Source organism: Quercus suber, unplaced genomic scaffold (assembly GCF_002906115.3).
Source record: "Quercus suber isolate HL8 unplaced genomic scaffold, Cork oak 2.0 scaffold_364, whole genome shotgun sequence".
Taxonomy (NCBI): Eukaryota; Viridiplantae; Streptophyta; class Magnoliopsida; order Fagales; family Fagaceae; genus Quercus; species Quercus suber.
In genome coordinates this window covers 630,856-649,835 of record NW_027069816.1, presented here as the reverse complement: position 1 = coordinate 649,835, position 18,980 = coordinate 630,856, and the positions used below count along the sequence as shown (strand labels likewise).

Here is an 18,980-nt window from a genome sequence, read left to right as displayed (position 1 = left end):
ATTGAGACTTGTTATTATCGTAACAAATCAGTTGTTTCCATTTCTGTTGCTATTGTTGCTAACACTGAGAGTGTCCAACCAATGGCTCTTGTCTCTGCACAGTTTAAGTCTCCAGGACGCACTTTCACCATGTCCACAGATGACCTTAAAAACATCATCGCTAATGTCATTCGTATGATTAGTAATGCATCTTATTCCTCTTCTCTCTTAGCTTTATCTGGTATGTCTCATTCCTCTCGGCTTATGGATTCTGCTTGTTGCAATCACATGACACCTCACTCATCCCTATTTTATGAACTTAAACATGCACCACGCTCTTTTAATATTCGCACAGCAAATGGTTTCACAATTTCTGGTCATAATATAGATTCTATTTCGACCTCCAATCTCTCGGTTCCTAAGGTCTTTAATGTTCCTGACCTTTCTTATAATTTATTTTTTGTGGGACAATTAGCTGAGCTAAGTTATCACATTATCTTTGACTATTCTGGGTGTATTGTATAGGATCGAGAACGAGACAGGAGCTTGGGACTGGTCTCGAAGTTGGGCATATATTTCCTGTGGACAACCTTTGTCTTCCACTTGTTGCTCCTGTTTCTGTTGCTGCAGCTGCTGCAGTTTCTTATATTCCTTCCCTTGCACTTTGGCATGCTCGACTTGGTCACACATCTTCCTCTTGGATACAACAATTGGCTTCTAGGGGTTTGTTAAGTTCAGTGTCTACAAAAAATTTTGATTTTGTTTCATGTCAGTTAGGAAAACAACCAGTTTTGCCTTTCAATACTAGTGAATTAATATCCACTGATATCTTTGACCTTATTCATTCGAATGTTTGGGGGCTTTCATCTGTCTCTAATATTGGTAGATCTCGCTATTTTGTTAATGATTACTCTCGCTATAGCTGGATTTTTCTTATGAAATATCGTTCTGAATTATTGCAAATATATTCTAATTTTGCAGAAATGGTTGAAACTCAATTTTCCAAACATATCAAAATTTTTCGATCTAATAATGCTCTTGAGTACACTTAATATGCTTTCCAAGCTGTTTTGCATTCCTATGGTACTATTCATCAATTAACTTGTCTAGGTACCCCTCAGCAAAATGGTAGAGCCAAACAAAAACTCGTCATATTTTTGACACTGTTCGTGCTCTCCTTCTCTCTGCCAAAGTTCCTACTCCTTTTTAGGGTGAAGCTGCTCTTCATGATGTTCATGCTATTAATCGTATTCCAAGCCCTGTTATCCAAAATCAAACACCATATGAGCGCCTTTTTGGGTCACCTTCAAACTATCACCGCCTTCGCTCCTTTGATTTTGTTTGTTTTGTTCTTCTTCAGCCACATGAGCATAACAAACTTGAGCCTCGGTCGAGGTTTTGTTATTTTCTTGGCTATGGCGAAACTCAAAAGGGGTACCGGTGTTATGATCCTGTCTTTCATTGTCTTTGTATCTCCCGTAATGTTGTCTTTTGGGAACATCGCTCCTTTGTTGAGCTCTCTCACTTCCGTGCCTCCCTATCTTCCTCCTCTCTCTTAGATCTTTTTCCATATGAGACACATATTCCTTTTGTAGCTACTCCTAATCCTCCTATAACTGCTCTTGATCCTCCTATAGACTTTTCTGTCCAACCACCAGATATTCTTGATCCCTTTCCTAATTCACCCTTTAATGAATAGATGGAAGGTGAACAGGTCGAAGACGAGCTACCCAACCCTAAGCTTGGGTCCCCTGCTCCTACTCCGCCTGAAAATCTTGCACAAGATATTCCACCTCGTCGCTCAACTCGGGTAAGATCCATTCCTGCACATTTACTTGACTATCATTGTTACACTACCCTTGCTACATTGCACGTGCCTACACATATCATGAGGCTTCAACTGACCCTTTATGGCAGATTGCAATGAAAGATGAACTTGATGCATTATCTAAAAACCATACTTAGGATTTGGTGACTCCCCTCTCCCCTTGGGGGAATCTATGGTTGGTTGTAAGTGGATCTACAAGATTAAGACTCGCTCTGATAGGTCCATTGAGTGCTACAAAACTCGTCTTGTTGCAAAAGGTTTTACATAGGAGTATGGGATTGATTATGAAGAGACCTTTGCTCCAGTTGCTTGTATCTCATCTATTTGTGTCCTCTTAGTTGTTGCTACTGCTAGTAAATGGGACCTTTTTCAGATGGATGTTAAAGATGCATTCCTTAGTGGAGATTTAAGTGAAGAAGTTTATATGCAACCTTATGTTGGTCTCTCTGTTGAATCAAACAAGGTTTGTCACATTCGACATGCACTTTATGGCCTTAAACAAGCTCCACGAGTTTGGTTTGCCAAATTCAGCTTTACCATCTCTCGCTTGGGTTACATGGCCAGTCATTATGATTCTACCTTATTTCTTCATCGCATTGACAAATGAACTATTTTACTTCTCCTGTATGTGGATGATATGATCATAATTGGTGATGATCTCAATGGCATTCAAGAACTCAAGGATTTTCTTAGTCAGCAATTTGAGATAAAAGCTCTTGGACATCTCAACTACTTCTTAGCTCTTGAAATCACTCATTCTACAGATGGACTTTATATTACTCAAGCCAAGTATGTCTCTAAACTCTTGTCTCAAACTGGACTTACTGATAGCAAAACTGTTGACACTTTAATTGAGCTTAATGCGCATCTAATTCCATCAGGGGAGAAACCATTGTCTAATCCCTCTCTTTACAGACGTTTGGTTTGCAGCCTAATTTATCTCATGATCACTTGTCCAAACATTTCCTATGATGTTCACAAAGTGAGCCAGTATCTGTCTGCTCCACGATTGACACACTATATTGCTGTTCTATGTATTCTTCGATACCTAAATGGCACTCTCTTCCATGGTTTTTTCTACTTTGCTTACTCTTCTCTTGTTCTCTGTGCATTTTTTTATGCTAATTGGACAGGAGATCCCACTGATCGCAGGTCCACCACTAGTTATTGCTTTCTTCTTAGTTCTTCTCTAATTTCTTAGTAAAGCAAGAAACAAACTCATATGGCCCGCTTTAGTACTGAAGCAGAATATCGTGCTCTTACTGATACCACATTTGAGCTCCTTTGGTTATGATGGCTTCTCAAAGACTTAGGTGTGTCCACATCCTCTACTACTCCTTTTTATTGTGACAACCAGAGGGTCATTCATATTGCTCACAATGATATCTTCCATGAACAAACTAAACACATTGAGATCTATTGTCATTTTATTCGTTATTATCTTGTCCATGGTGCTCTCAAGCTCTTCTCAGTCTCCTCCAAAGATTAACTTGCAAATATCTTCACCAAGTCACATCCTAAGAGATGCCTTCGCGATTTGGTTGACAACCTCAAATTGGTCTCACACCCACCTTGAGTTCAAGAGGGGCTGTTAATGTGTATAGTGTTGTGGGCTTTAGGCCCACCTTGATTGCTTGTATAGCAAATATGCTTGTACTATACTCTTGGTTTTTACTACACTCATATACCTCCTATATAAAGACTCTCATGTACATTCTTTAACTATGAAATACAATACTATTGTAGTCAGTATTTCTAATAGATAAGAACTATAAAGGATGGGATTTTTCATAGGTTTGCAATTTTCACTCAAGCCAATAAGAGGCGAGAGAGGCAAAATTGTTGTCTCAATAGATTTTCAAATGAAGAACTCGCTAACAGTTTGCCTAACACTCAAAAGTCCACTCAACCAAAATTCTGTAGACTACCGCTCCAATCTTCAGCTCTTGACATCTTCAACCCATTACAAAGTAACCCATAATTGTACAATATACATTGAAATTAAGAAATCACCAAAATACATGTAAATTTGTCATGAAATATGCCAACACACTAAGATTGTAACAATCTCTCCATTTGGCAATTTCATGACAAAACACCCCGTACAAACTTTTGGCATAAATTTGAGTTGGAACAATGGTAACAACTTACTCACACCTAATCTAAGCTTATGAAGAAACTCAATATCTTCAACTTGTTTTTCCTAAAACACTCACACAAAACACACCTAATCTAATGCATGGGAAATAGATAGATAATATAATTCACATAACATAATCACTTAGCTCAAAACTAAATCAAACAAGTTATGATTAGTATACAATAAAAATGATGGCAGTCATGGTGCTAGTGACAATGATTTTTACTAATTAGAATATGTCATCGCAACAAATTGTGAAAAAATTATGAAATTTGTTGTATATATATAACTGTGGTTAGAAACCACACTCATCAACATGATCACCAATCCTGGCGTGGACAAGTGGTTCACCACATAAGTACAGTTCATCTATAGCCAAGACTAACGTAGTTAGTAGAGTACGTTATGAATTAATTCGAGGACAAATCAGAAACAAAGGATCAAGTTACATGCGTACAAATAGAGTGGTTGATAATTCAAGCATGAACACACAGTGACACAGCCTCAGTCACATCTTTTTATTTGCTCCCGAACTAGTTACGTCTTTACAGTGAGTAGCATTCGACATTTGCGCCTGGCCAAGTTTTTTTGAAATAAGAAAAGATAAAAAAAACGTGGCATTTTGTTTCTCACATACAGTTATAATTATCCGAGTTATATTGCTATGTAATGAACCTAGGAAGATATTCTTTGGTTTTGGAAAATTATCAAATGCACTAACTCCATATTCGTATTTCTATTTTCTTCATTTTCTTCTTCTTTTCATCCTTATCTCTTGTCTGGACATTGCAACTATGGTTAACACTGAAACAAGTAGAACCATTGTGGGCATCATTGGTTAGTACCTTAAAACTTCACCATATATATGTATATACAAAAATTTAATGTTCATGTTCTCAAGAACCTTTTTTATTTCATTTTTATTGGGGAACTTTTCATCTTGTGTCATTTAATTTCACCCAAGAATATTGAGGTTTTGTTCTTATATTCCATTACCATTTTTTCATTTGTTTCATGGCCATGGCCATTAGACATTTATGATCACACATACAATGAATGGGGAATAATCCCTCGAAAACTGTCACTAAGTAAGTATATTGTAAAGCACTATTGTTGTGAGCAAGGAAAGAGTGCATGATCACATTCTAATTGCACTCTTTCTAGCTTTTCCTTCCAACTACAAATTCACATTTAAATTTGTCATATTTAATCTAAATCTTCAAATTGATTCATTTCAAGTGAAGATCATTTTTCTTCTACTTTTATAAAACCTCATAAAAAAATTCCATAATAACTTACAAATGGTCCTTTTTTGAATTAGTACTAAGACTAATAAGCAGATTTCAATCTCTATTCTTATATGCTTTATTCTCAAAGGCAAGATGTTATCGTCTCATTTATATCATTAATTCACAATTTATCCATGACTATGTTATAATGGGCCACATTATTGGTTGTTACTTGTTAGTACTGATAGGGTATACTTCCTATTTGCTCAAGGAATTTATTCATTCATCTAAAAAGAACATAAACAACATCATTATTTTGACTATCTTTCCATCTTTTCTCTTTGCAGGAAATGTCATCTCTTTTGCCTTATATCTCTCTCTCTCTCTCTCTCTCTCACATTGATTGTTCCATGAACTTACTAATAGTCTTAGTACACAATGGATAAATTGCCGCCCAACATTTATCAAAATACACAAGACAAGAGCAATGGAAAGCTTTAAGCCTCATCCTTATGTAACAGCAGTACTCAGTTGCGCAATGTGGTGTTTCTATGGAATGCCTTTCGTCCATCCAGATAGCCTTCTTGTCATTACAATCAATGGCTTTGGGTTCATAATCGAAATCATCTATATCACCATCTTCTTCTTCTACTCTCCCTGGTCAAAGCGTGTAAGTAAAAATAAATAAATAAATGTCATATATACTCTAAGCATTCAAAATTAAGGTTTATGCGCTCAGCATTTTAGAAGTTGCCAAGTGATGTGTATATGGTTTCTCCATGTAAGCTATCTCATATACTATACTATGTAATTGAGGTTTGTTGCATGTGATTCATTATTTAAAGGATAAAGTTTAGTTACAAAATTAGTTATATCCTAAAACTACAACCTTACTCAATATTATTAATATTACTACATATTATAAAAATTTAACAATTGAATTGCATGTTCTTTACACTTTTAATACATATGTCAAATTTTGTGTTAATTAGATATTATTTACTATATGATTTATAAGATTATATTTTACGCATTATTTTAAACTACAAAAACTTACAATTTAAATAATTTATTAATGATGTAACTATTGTCTTTAATTTTCTAGAAAATTTGTAAGCATAGAAGATATAAGAAGATAATATAATTCAATAGTTGATTTGTCAAAATTCACATCCAATAAAAAGATATTGAGTAATACTGTAGCTTTAGACTACAACTAATTTTATAGCTAAATTTTGTCCTTATCTAAACATATTTTTATTTTGTTATATTTGCAATTTCAGCGGAAGATCATCATTGTTCTTGTGATTGAAACCATCTCCTTTGTCCTCGTGGTTGTTCTTACCCTGAAACTTTTCCATACAACAAAAGATAGATCCATCATTGTCGGGGTATTGAGCATTATCCTCAATATATTAATGTATGCTTCACCCCCTAACTGTCATGGTATGTATATTGTTTCCTCAGTTGCAAAACTTAAGTATAGTTATTTATATATATATATATATATATATTTTCCAGTTAAACTCAACTATGTGGTTGAATTGCATTGTATATATTGTATTAATTACTCGGCACAATTATATGGTTGAATTCTATTAGGCAACTTAAGATAAAAAAAACTAACAAAATCGTACTTGTGGGTTTTAATTAGTTCAACTGGTAAAATTTTTAATTGCTAAATAAGAAATTTGAGGTTCAATCCTTGCATACACTAAAAACTTATTAATATCTTCGTCTGATGATAAAGAGCTATTATCAAGATCGAACACCTAAAATTTACACATAAATATTTTTACTTTAATTATTGGTATTTATATTTGGGATTTGTTGATGAAAATTTGCAACAATTTTTTTTTTCTTCTTTTGGCAGGGTAGGGTAATAAGAACAAAGAGTGTGAAGTACATACCATTCTTTATCTCACTCGCCTACTTCTGCAATGGAGTAATTTGGGTGATCTATGCGATCCTCAAATTCAATGTCTTCATCTTGGTAACTCCATAGACTAAGGTGGGGTTTAATTTGGATAAAACTGAAAGTTGTGTCCACGTTTCAGCTTTCACGTTTTACTTTTTTTTTTTTCTTTTTTTTTTTGGTTCAGCAGTAACATTTGACTAAGTCTTTCGTGAACAGTGCATCTGTGCACTGTTCACGGATCCCACAAATTCCGCGGCAAATTTTTCATTAAAAATTGGTCCCACAGTACTATTCACATATTTAAAAATTATTTTGCTATAGTGTTTTCAGTTTTTAGTTTCAGCAACAATAAATTATATCCAAACGGACCCTAAGTATGCGTTTAAGATTACGTATTTCTTGGTTTATTTAGTTATAAAAAATATTACTGCATTATTGAATTTAATCTAGTGTGGTACGAAGTTTAATACTTATCCAAAAAATAAAGTAGTGGTGTTTTAGTAATGGAACGTCACATTCTTTAGCTATAATCCGTAGAGTTTAGAGAATATGAGAGCAAAAAAAAAAAATCTATCTTGCTTGAGACTATTTGTTTTGTTTTAATAAGATGGATTTTTGTTTTTTCTAAATGTAATTTTCTAGTTTTAGACTACATGTTTACAAAACTAATATGTTTTCTTGGTGAATATTTCCAATTATAATGAAAGGCTTTATGTACTATCAATTGCTAAGGAGTTTTCAAAGGCTTTGAGCACCATTAGCATACAATTAAAACTAACTTATTTTCTTTCTTTTTTTCCAAATTTATATTTCTGCTAGGTTCCCAATAGTTGTGGAGCGGTTCTAGGTTTGATGCAGCTCATTTTATATGCAAGCTACTACAAGTCGACCCCCCAACACTACGTGAGCTTCAATCGGGAAATGCATAAACCATAACACTGCTAATTCTTGTTAAATTTTTGGACCTGCACTCACTTTTTTTCGTGTGCATGGATGTGATTTTACACTCCTTCAAATCAGAGAAAAAGATCCACACCAAAAAATATATATGGTGGGTCTCTAACAGGGGAGGACAAGAGGGGGCAAGTGCCCAGCAACCTCCCCAAAAACTCCTATATATTATACTTGTTAGAGATATATTAGCCCATTAGCATAGGCTCAAGCTTAATTCTACTTTGTGTGCAAGTCAAGTCTGCTACTTATACTAGAAGTCTATTAGTCTAGGGTTTAGTCTACTATATATACACATGTTATGATTTATTGTAATACAGGATTTGTACTACACTCTAATATATTATTGATATAGTCATTTAGGGTTTCCTCCGTGGATGTAAGCCATTAAGCTGAACCACGTAACCCTCGTGTGTTATTGTGTTCTATACTTTATGTTTTCGCTTCCGCATTCATACTAGCATATTCAATACGGTATATCAGTGCTAATATTAAACAATACTTATAAAAATCCAGTTAATGTATGTCCTAAGGGCATATATTAACCATCCATAAGAGGAAATTTTTTATGAAAAAATGAAAAATTGTGAAATTGGGTAGTTACTTTTGCATTTTTCTGTAAAAAAAAATGTCCGAAAATGGTTTTGTTCACATATTCCCTTAGGACTTATGTTAGTAAAACCCTTCTTATAAAGCATTTTGCCCCCTGACCAAATTTTTCTATCTCAACTTTGCCCCTAGCAAGACTTCTCTACTTCTAAATGAAAGCAATCTAATGTCCAACCGTCCTAATAAGCACATAGCATATTTTCATCTTTTTCCAACGAAAACAAAGTTCAATGGCCCTACATAAGACTAAAAGTATTGTCTTTTGTTGTGAAATTTAAAAGTACTCGCAAGTACACAAACCGTACCAAAGTATAATTTGACAAAAATGAGATCAAACCTACAAGAACTTGAATGAACATAAGAAAATTAATTAAACCTTAACCAAATTAATCCTAATCCATTCTCATAAAAATTAGTTGTTTTGAAATTAAATAAACTAAGAAAATAATTAAACTAAGCAAAGATATAAAATAAAGCAGTAAAGAGATTAAACAATCTAAAGAAAGGAATTAATGTTTTGGAATCCACCTTGTTAATTCATATCAGGATATATTCATGATCATTAATTTTTCCTAACCCACTGCATGATAATCTAGAAATCAATCTTACTATCATGGAAAATATTATCATTAAAACTTATGTTTAAAAATCTAAAGCATATTCTTCTTCACTTCCAAGGTATAAAATTAAATCATCAATTGTATCCATTAATAAACAAATCACACAAGATATCCAATTTTAAAATCAAACGATCATAATCCAAGCATCCAATTAATTAAGTTAAATCCTAAATCATGAGAAAAATATGATTGAAATCATATCTAGAATCTTATCTTAGTCAATTGATGTAAAGCAAAAACAATTTAAATCATTAAAGAACAACTACTGTGGAAAAAATTAAATCACACAAATAATACTGATAATCCTTAATCTCAATTATAAATTTAGTTACTTATAGTAATTGAAATAAAATACAAAAATAAAATACTAAACATTAAACTAGATAAATAAATAAAACTAACATGGACGAAAACCAGGGGGAATGAGCAGAATAATCGTGATTAAGAAGAGTATTTGTTTAGTTAGACAACGCGTGAAACTATAAAGGAAATTAGGCATCTCGAGTTTTAGAAAATCGAGATCCATTTACATAAATCTCGAGTTTTAGAAACTCGAGTTCCATGCAAAAAAAATTATAGTTTTATCGCCCCTATAGTGGCGTTTTTAAGTCTTATAGTGACGTTTTAAAACCCTATAGTGGCGTTTTTCTGCAAAAATTTTTCATAAGTGTTTAATACCAAGTTCAGTGAGCCCTATAGTGGCGTTTTTATGCCCTATACTGACGTTTTAAAGCCCTATAGTGGCGTTTTTCTGCTAAATTTTTTTTAGAACTCCATTTTTAAGCCCTATAGTGACGTTTTTAAGTCCTATAGCGGCGTTTTCTGAACTCGAGTTTTTAAAACTCGATTTTCACTTAGATTTTTTTTTTACAAATCAAGCCTCAAAAACTTGATTTTTATCATGGAACTCGAGTTTTAAACACTCGAGATGCTAGTTTTCAAAATTCTTTTGCAACGTGACAACTAACTAAATTTTTTAATATTTATTGTTATTTAGAAAAAAAATTCCGAAAACCAAATACGTAGCTGCGGCTCTATACGTTCAGCCCTAGCCGTCCTCCTTAAACAAACTAACCTAAAACATTATATAAGAGAAGTCACTCTTAATACAATTCGGACTAACCTTCATAACATTGCTTTGATTTACTCCCTTATGATCCATGACATACGGCTGACCTAAAGCCTTATTAATAAAATCCCAACATGGCCCATTGCAAGAACTCCCAAGTATGTGTTTTGGTGAAGAAATCAAGTGGCCCAAGTCAAGCCCATCTGTATATCAACCACGAAAACAAGCCTTTAATTTCATCTTTCTCTACTTTTCTTCACCACGTCAGATTAACATTAGTCCCACTATTCTTATTTTTCTTTTTCTTTCCTTCACTCCTTGTTGGACTTGCCCAGCCTGCTTTTATTCTTTTCTTTTATCTTTGCCTTCATGCTTGGGCTGGATCTCTCAAATTGGCTTCACTTTATTGATCATTATTCTGCCTCAAATAAAACCTATTAGCATGTAAGTCCTTTATCACGTATAAGACAAAAATAATAGATAATTAGTCACAAAATAACATGAAAGTAATGCTAAAAATGCAGATATGAGAGTATTTTTTTTGTCTATATTTCATGCACATCATCCTTTAATTTGACAGGTTTCCAAATTATTAACAGTAAAAAATGAATTTACACAATTTTTTTCACAACAAAGTTCACAATTGTCAGAACAATATTATAAAGTAATAGTATATACAGTATTTCTCACAATAAATTTCATAATTGTTGAACATTCAATTTTCATTTACGCCCACCACTTACACTATCTTATTGTCTACCAGTTATATAATTCTCAGTTTCAACCTGTGATAATACCAACTTTTCTCTTGGTGGATTCTACATGATCATTATTTTTTATTAAAAAAATAGCCTACTTATATTCATATATAGCACTAAAACCTAGCCTCCACTCTTTTTTTCTTATTTTTTTAGTTTTTAATTTTTTTTCAATCTTGTTTTTGATATAATCCAAATTTTAACGGCTTAAAAGAATAGAGAAAAAATGTTGAATTCAACATTATTTTTTAATAGTATTCAAGGCAACAAGGATACAAAGTTGCTAGTATATTGTTATACTCTTAACACTTTTACAATAATTTCAAGAAATCAAATTGATTATTTAAACTCTATTTATTTAGATTAATCTCTAAATTACATTAATATATACTTGTGTATTTAGTTTGCTATTAATATCAATTAATTTTTTTTAGATTAATTTTTCTTTCAATTCCCCCCAACCCCCCTAAATTGAATTTCTAGCTTTACCACTGGTGTCTAACCTTGGTAGCATATAATATAATAGTACGTGTCAAATCTTGCAATGTATCCTTAACAAAAACCCTAATCTCGAATTCATCATCTTGATTAAAAAGAAACATAAAAAATAGGATTTTTTTTTTCTTTAAAGATTTGAAAACTGTAACTAACAGGATTCGATTTTTTTGGGGGGCGCGGGGGGATGGTGAAACTATCCATTGTTTTTATTTTTGAAAATATCATGTTGTAAGAGATAAGTGAATGATGTAAACGTAAGAAAAATACTTAGAGAATATAAATTTGTATTGAAAATGTAGACCAATATGTAGCAAGTATATCAGCATGCACGTATTTCTCTTTATTCAGTATTGTGAATTTCATAATATAAGACAAGCATGCGTGGTTATGTCTCTACTTGCCGATGGTCATCTGTAATGTGTCTTATTTTTATTACCATTGGATGAGTAATGTTTTTAGTTTGTTATGGTTGATTCAAATGTGTGTGTGTATATATATATATATATATATGAGTTTCATATGTACCATTTAATTTTGTCCATGCATAAAGATCAAAGTTATCAAACCCCCCAAGAAATGATTTCTAATTCCGCCCTTGAAGACAAGAAATTTTGGAAATAAAAAAGTAAAAGCTTAAATATACTTGTTGAAAGCCAGCAAAATTCATAAAACATGACCTAAACTTTGGAAATACTAACACTTCACAGTTCAAACCTCAAACTATAAAAACATACCATTGCCACCTCAATTATGACAATCCTTGCAAATAGCATCCCACTATTTATTTGAATTCTCTCCATTTAAAGTTCTATCCATTCTGTACATTTGCATGGTTCAGATTTTATTTTCTAAATATAGCCGTACACAAATTTATTAATTATTTCAATAATTTCTTTTATACCTACATCTAAAATTGGTCCAATAAATCCAAAAAGATTGCTCAATACACTTTGATATATTATGCTTATCATATCTATAGGTTTGGATATTACCTTTTCATTCAACAAGGATTTTCGACAACTAGAGGTGGACAGAACGGACAGAAGCGGACTGAACGTATTGAATGGATCGAAATGGACCAAACGGACGGTAGAAGACCAAACAAACCAAAGTGAACCAAAATGACCAAATGGATTTAACTAGACCAAACGGACTGTATTGGACCGAATAGACTAAACAGAACCAAATTGGAACCACACAGACCGAATAGATAGTAGCGGACTGAATTGGACTGAATAGAGCCAAAGTGGACCGAGTGGACCAAAATGTGGTACACTCGGTCAATTTGTGGTCCATTCGGTCCACTTCAGCTCTGTTCGGTCCAATTCATTCCACTTCTGTCTATTCCGTCCATTTCGTTCCAATCTAGTTCTGTTCGGTCTATTCAATCCAATACGGTCCGTTTAGTCTAGTTCAATCCATTCAGTCCTTTTGATCCAGTTTCGTCTGTTCAGTCATCTAAAGTCCATTTGGTCCATTTTGGTTCGTTTTATCCACTTTGGTTCTATTCGGTCCATTTTAGTGTACTTACTTAAGATTGAAAAAAAAAAAAAAAGTTTGGGTTGAGAGTATCTATTTTTAATTCAAATTTATTTAAAAATATAGATAACAAAAGGTAATTGTAAGGACCAAATTTGAACTCCTAGCCCAATAAGTGTATGAACTTTAGCCCAAAAAACCCAAAACAATAAATTTGTAGAAAATGTATTGAAAAACTGGGGTTTAGTGAATTAAGTAACAAGCCAATAGATTTTTATGACGAAGAAAGAAAGATAATAAACGTTCACTAAAGAAAAATGTCCTCAACAAAACTTGAGAAGACTGATTCTTAGGTATTGCTATTAGGGCTTTATTACAAGTTTGGTTTTGGATTGCTATAGTGTTCCTTCCTTGATTTTCTAATCCCTCTCTTATGGAGGGTCTTTTACATTATATAGATCCTCTTGGTCTATCTTAATCCTACACTTGTTGATCATTTGAGCCCTTACTTGAGTACCTGTCTCATCAGATACCCTCTCTGGCATTCTGTGAGTTATGGTAGCCAAGACAACACTATTCAGGGGTCTTCTCCACATAAATGCGGTTAGAAAAGCAACTGCAGTGCATTTAATGCGGTGGTAGCAGTTTTTCCTTAGATATTTTTGAGTTCTCTTTCTTCTCATATGTTCATGAGGCACGTCCCTATCATTGGGGCTTCTACGAATGTTACTTTCATCGTTGAAATATACATTTGAACGATATCTATCATACTCGAGGAGGAATTCCTCCTCGGACCGCCTTCCATTCATTTCTTATTTATGAGACTCTGAACTGGAATCCCTCATAACTATGTATCCTTCCTCGGACTTGTCAATGTCCTCGGACAAAACCCAAGGCCCAATATATGATTTTGGGCCCCTATCCCTACAGTAATATTATTATTTTTTAATTTAATGATATATGGTGTTATCTTTTTTTTATCCCCTTAGCTAATATTAGTATTCTACTTTTTGAGTGAATTACACAATTTTTGTGTTTTCTTATGATAAAATTTGAATTTGAAAACCAATTGAAGTTTTTATTTTTATAAAGTGGTAAGAAATTTGTAGATTTATGATATTAAGTTCATTATCTATTCTTTGATGAGTTGGATACTAATATGAAGTGGTGCCAAATGCAACCTTATAGTTGTCAAAAATCCCTGCTGAATGAAAAGGTAACATCCAAGCCTATGAATATGTCAGCATAATATATCAAAGTGTACTAAGCAATGTTTGGACTTGTTGGATCAAATTTAGATGTAGGTATGTTGAAATAATTAATGAATTTGCAATACAAATGATGAACTGGGGAAAAATATTGTCTAATTTTCATTGTTTATTGTAATTATTATTGATGAAGTCGAAAAAATCACCAGTGAGCCGCACGTACTCACACGCCCAGAATGCAACCTGCACAACACAAGAAAGGGGAAAGACCTACGCAGAGAGCACCGGTGTGGTACCGGCCAAATACCCTCCGAAGGTTAAGTTAAAACTCTTTTCAACTTTAGAGTGCTAGAGAGGGGTTAATTATGCGTACCTCAATTTGTGAGGGTATTGGGGCTTTTATAATAGTCGAAAGTTGACCATTTTTACTTGGAGTCGAAGTCTTTCCTTGTAGAAATCCTCTTGAGGAGTCCCAAACGTGATGGACAAGTCATATTCCTTATAAAGAAGATCTCCATCGATGCACGCAGCTTCTAGAACGCTAATTGCGCTAGGACTCTAATTACCCCTAGAATCTAGGAGGTGTGCCACAAGTATTCCCATATAGGGATTTTGTCTAACACGTGGCCAACAAATCCGTCCTCACCGAGTCTTGCACCTAATGGGCCCATCCATCAACATTGCTCGAATCCGTCAGCTTATTTTCTCCTCTTCAGTTGCCCCCTTCACCCTATGGGTCCGTGATCTCGGAGTGAAAGGACCCGTGGGGTGACGGTTCGATTTGGATCTTGAGAGACTTGTCAATCTTTGACAGGCTCGCCCGAAATTGTTTATGGCGTAAGGGACCTAAATTTTGACCAAGGCACTTTTAGGTGACATGGTCCAACTGTCCTCCCGTAGGTAAGAAGACTTAGAATTTTCACCAAGGCATTCGCGGGTGACTTAGTTCGTCCTTCCACCCGTAGGTAGGACCAAGTGGACGACCACAAACGACCGGTGACGAGGCAACACTTAGTCACCTCAATAAGTCCACGACCCCAAGTGGACGACCCACAAGGTGACGAAGTAACTCTTAGTCACCTCAAGAAGTCCACGACCCCAAGTGGACGACCAATAAGATGACGAGGTAACAATTAGTCACCTAAATAAGTCCACGACCCTAGTGGACGACCCACAAGAGCCAACAAGGTGACAAGGTAACACTTAGTCACCTCAAGAAGTCCATGACCCCAAGTGGATGACCAACAAGGTGACGAGGTAACACTTAGTCACCTCAAGAAGTCCACAATAAGGTGACGAGTAACCTTAGTCACCTAAAAGTCCACGACCCCAAGTGGACGACCCACAAGGTGACGAAGTAACTCTTAGTCACCTCAATAAGTCCATGACCCCAAGTGACGACCCACAAGGTGACAGGTAACTCTTAGTCACCTAAGAAGTCCACACCCCAGTGGACGACCAATAAGGTGACGAGGTAACTCTTATCACCTCAATAAGTCCACGACCCCAAGTGGACGACCCCAACGAACGTACGGACGACCCACAAGGTGACGAAGTAACTCTTAGTTACCTCAATAAGTCCATGACCCCAAGTAGACGACCCACAAGGTGACGAGGTAACTCTTATTTACTTCAACAAGTCCATGACCTCAAGTGGATGACCAACAAGGTGACAAGGTCACACTTGGTATCGACAGCAAGTCCATGACCAAAGTGGACGGACAAAAAATAAAATAATAATATGAAGTCCATGACCAAAGTGGACGGACAAAAAATGGACGTCCGCCAAAAAAATGGACGGCATCCGTCCATAAAGAAAGTAGACGGACGTCCACCAAAAATTAAAAAAAAAAAAAAAAAAAAGGACGGATGTATGTCCATGCATCCGTCCATAAAGAAAGTGGACATGGACGGATGCATGGACGCATCCGTCCATAAAGAAAGTGGACGGACATCCACCAAAAAAAAAAAAAAATGAACGGATGCATGTCCATGCATCCATGCATCCGTCCATAAAGAAAGTGGACGGACGTCCACCAAAAAAAATGGACAAAGAAAGTGAACGAACGTCCACATTAAAAAAAAAAAAAAAAAAAAAAAGAAGGTGGACGGTTGCATGGAGGGATGCATGTCCAAGGAATGGATCTGGACACCCACCACATCATAAAAAAAACAAAAAAAAGTGGACGATATGCATGATCCATGCATCCATCCAAAAAAAGAATGAACGTCCACATAAAAAAAAAAGGACAGGATGGAGGATGCATGTCCATAGAAGAGAAAGAAAAAAAAAAAAAGTGGACGGATGCATGTCCATGACAAAAAAAAAAAAAAAAAAGGGAAGAAAGAAAGTGGATGGATGCATGTCCATGACCCAAAAAAAAAAAAAAAAAAGAGGACGAATGTAGGTCCATGAACAAAGGTGGACGAACACACACACACAAAATTTGATGACGAAGTAACACTCAGTCACATCGGCAAGTCCATGACTCAAAGTAGACAAATAAAATACCTTGAGAATGGGACGCTAATAAAGGACTACAACGCGTCCTGAAGGTTGAAAGTTCCATCACGCGTCTCGGGGGCAATGTATCTGATGGTGCCAGAAAACATCCAAGTCCAAACACTCGTCCTTATGGTCGTCCACCTCAATGCTACAGTAAGACCTCAAGGCTAAACACTACAAAAGGAAGCCGACAGATACCTAATCCTCATCCCATTGGGATGGATCGACAACCAAGGATACCGATAGGTGCCTTGGTAAAAATTCTAAGTCTCCCTACCTACGGGTGGAAGGACGAACCGAGTCACCCACGAATACCTTGTGAAAATTCTAAGTCTTCCAACCTACAGCTGAAAGGACGAACCAAGTCACTCACAAGTGCCTTGGTACAAAATTTAAGTCCTTCTACCTACGGGTGGAAGGACGGACCAAGTCACTCAAGTGCCTTGGTACAAAATTTAAGTCCTCCTACCTACGGGTGGATGGACGGACCAAGTCACTCAAGTGCCTTGGTACAAAATTTAAGTCTTACTACCTACGGGTGGAAGGACGGACCAAGTCCTACTACCCACGGGTGGAAGGACGGACCAAGTCACTCACAAGTATCTTGGTACAAAATTAAAGTCCTACCTACGGGTGGAAGGATGGACCAAGTCGCTCAAGTGCCTTGGTACAAAATTTAAGTCCTTCTACCTACGGACGGAAGGATGGACCAAGTCACTCACAAGTGCCTTGGTACAAAATTTGAGTCCTTCTACCTACGGGTGGAAGGACGGACCAAGTCACTCACAAGTGCCTTGGTACAAAATTTAAGTCCTTCTACCTACGGGTGGAAGGACGAACCAAGTCACTCAAGTACCTTGGTACAAAATATAAGTCTTCCTACCTACGGGTGGAAGGACGGACCAAGTCACTCACAAGTGCCTTGGTACAAAATTCAAGTCCTACTACCTACGGGTGGAAGGACGGACCAAGTCACTCACAAGTACCTTGGTACGAAATTAAAGTCCTACCTACGGGTGGAAGGATGGACCAAGTCGCTCAAGTGCCTTGGTACAAAATTTAAGTCCTTCTACCTACGGATGGAAGGACGGACCAAGTCACTCACAAGTGCCTTGGTACAAAATTTAAGTCCTTCTACCTACGGGTAGAAGGACAGACCAGGTCACTCAAGTGCCTTGGTACAAAATTTGAGTCCTTCTACCTACGGGTGGAAGGACGGACCAAGTCACTCACAAGTGCCTTGGTACAAAATTTAAGTCCTTCTACCTACGGGTGGAAGGACGAACCAAGTCACTCAAGTACCTTGGTACAAAATATAAGTCTTCCTACCTACGGGTGGAAGGACGGACCAAGTCACTCACAAGTGCCTTGGTACAAAATTCAAGTCCTACTACCTACGGGTGGAAGGACGGACCAAGTCACTCACAAGTACCTTGGTACGAAATTAAAGTCCTACCTACGGGTGGAAGGATGGACCAAGTCGCTCAAGTGCCTTGGTACAAAATTTAAGTCCTTCTACCTACGGATGGAAGGACGGACCAAGTCACTCACAAGTGCCTTGGTACAAAATTTAAGTCCTTCTACCTACGGGTAGAAGGACAGACCAGGTCACTCAAGTGCCTTGGTACAAAATTTAAGTCCTTCTACCTACGGGTGGAAGGACGGACCAAGTCACTCAAGTGCCTTGGTACAAAATATAAGTCTTCCTACCTACGGGTGGAAGGACGGACCAAGTCACTCATAAGTGCCTTGGTACAAAATTCAAATCCTACTACCTACAGGTGGAAGGACGGACCAAGTCACTCACAAGTACCTTGGTACAAAATTAAAGTCCTACCTACAGGTGGAAGGATGGACCAAGTCACTCAAGTGCCTTGGTACAAAATTTAAGTCCTTCTATCTATGGGTGGAAGGACGGACCAAGTCACTCACACGTGCCTTGGTACAAAATTTAAGTCCTTCCACCTATGGGTGGAAGGACGGACCAAGTCACTCACAAGTGCCTTGGTACAAAATTTAATTCCTTCTACCTACGGGTGGAAGGACAGACCAAGTCACTCAAATGCCTTGGTACAAAATTTAAATCTTACTACCTACGGGTGGAAGGACGGACCAAGTCCTACTACCAATGGGTAGATGGATGGACCAAATCACTCAGAAGTGCCTTGGTACAAATTTTAAGTCCTAC

At 36.1% G+C, this 18,980-nt stretch overlaps 1 protein-coding gene and 1 pseudogene across 1 annotated transcript; both read left to right on the top strand.

The window, feature by feature from the left end:
- The first annotated feature begins 2,444 nt into the window (after nt 1-2,444).
- On the top strand, nt 2,445-3,008 carry LOC136061928 (uncharacterized mitochondrial protein AtMg00810-like). The gene has a single exon (XM_065760381.1). It carries the CDS (start codon nt 2,445-2,447, stop codon nt 3,006-3,008), a length of 564 nt encoding a protein of 187 aa, XP_065616453.1.
- A 1,733-nt stretch (nt 3,009-4,741) lies between these two features.
- On the top strand, nt 4,742-8,030 carry LOC112040144 (bidirectional sugar transporter SWEET5-like; annotated as a pseudogene).
- The last annotated feature ends 10,950 nt before the right edge of the window (nt 8,031-18,980 follow it).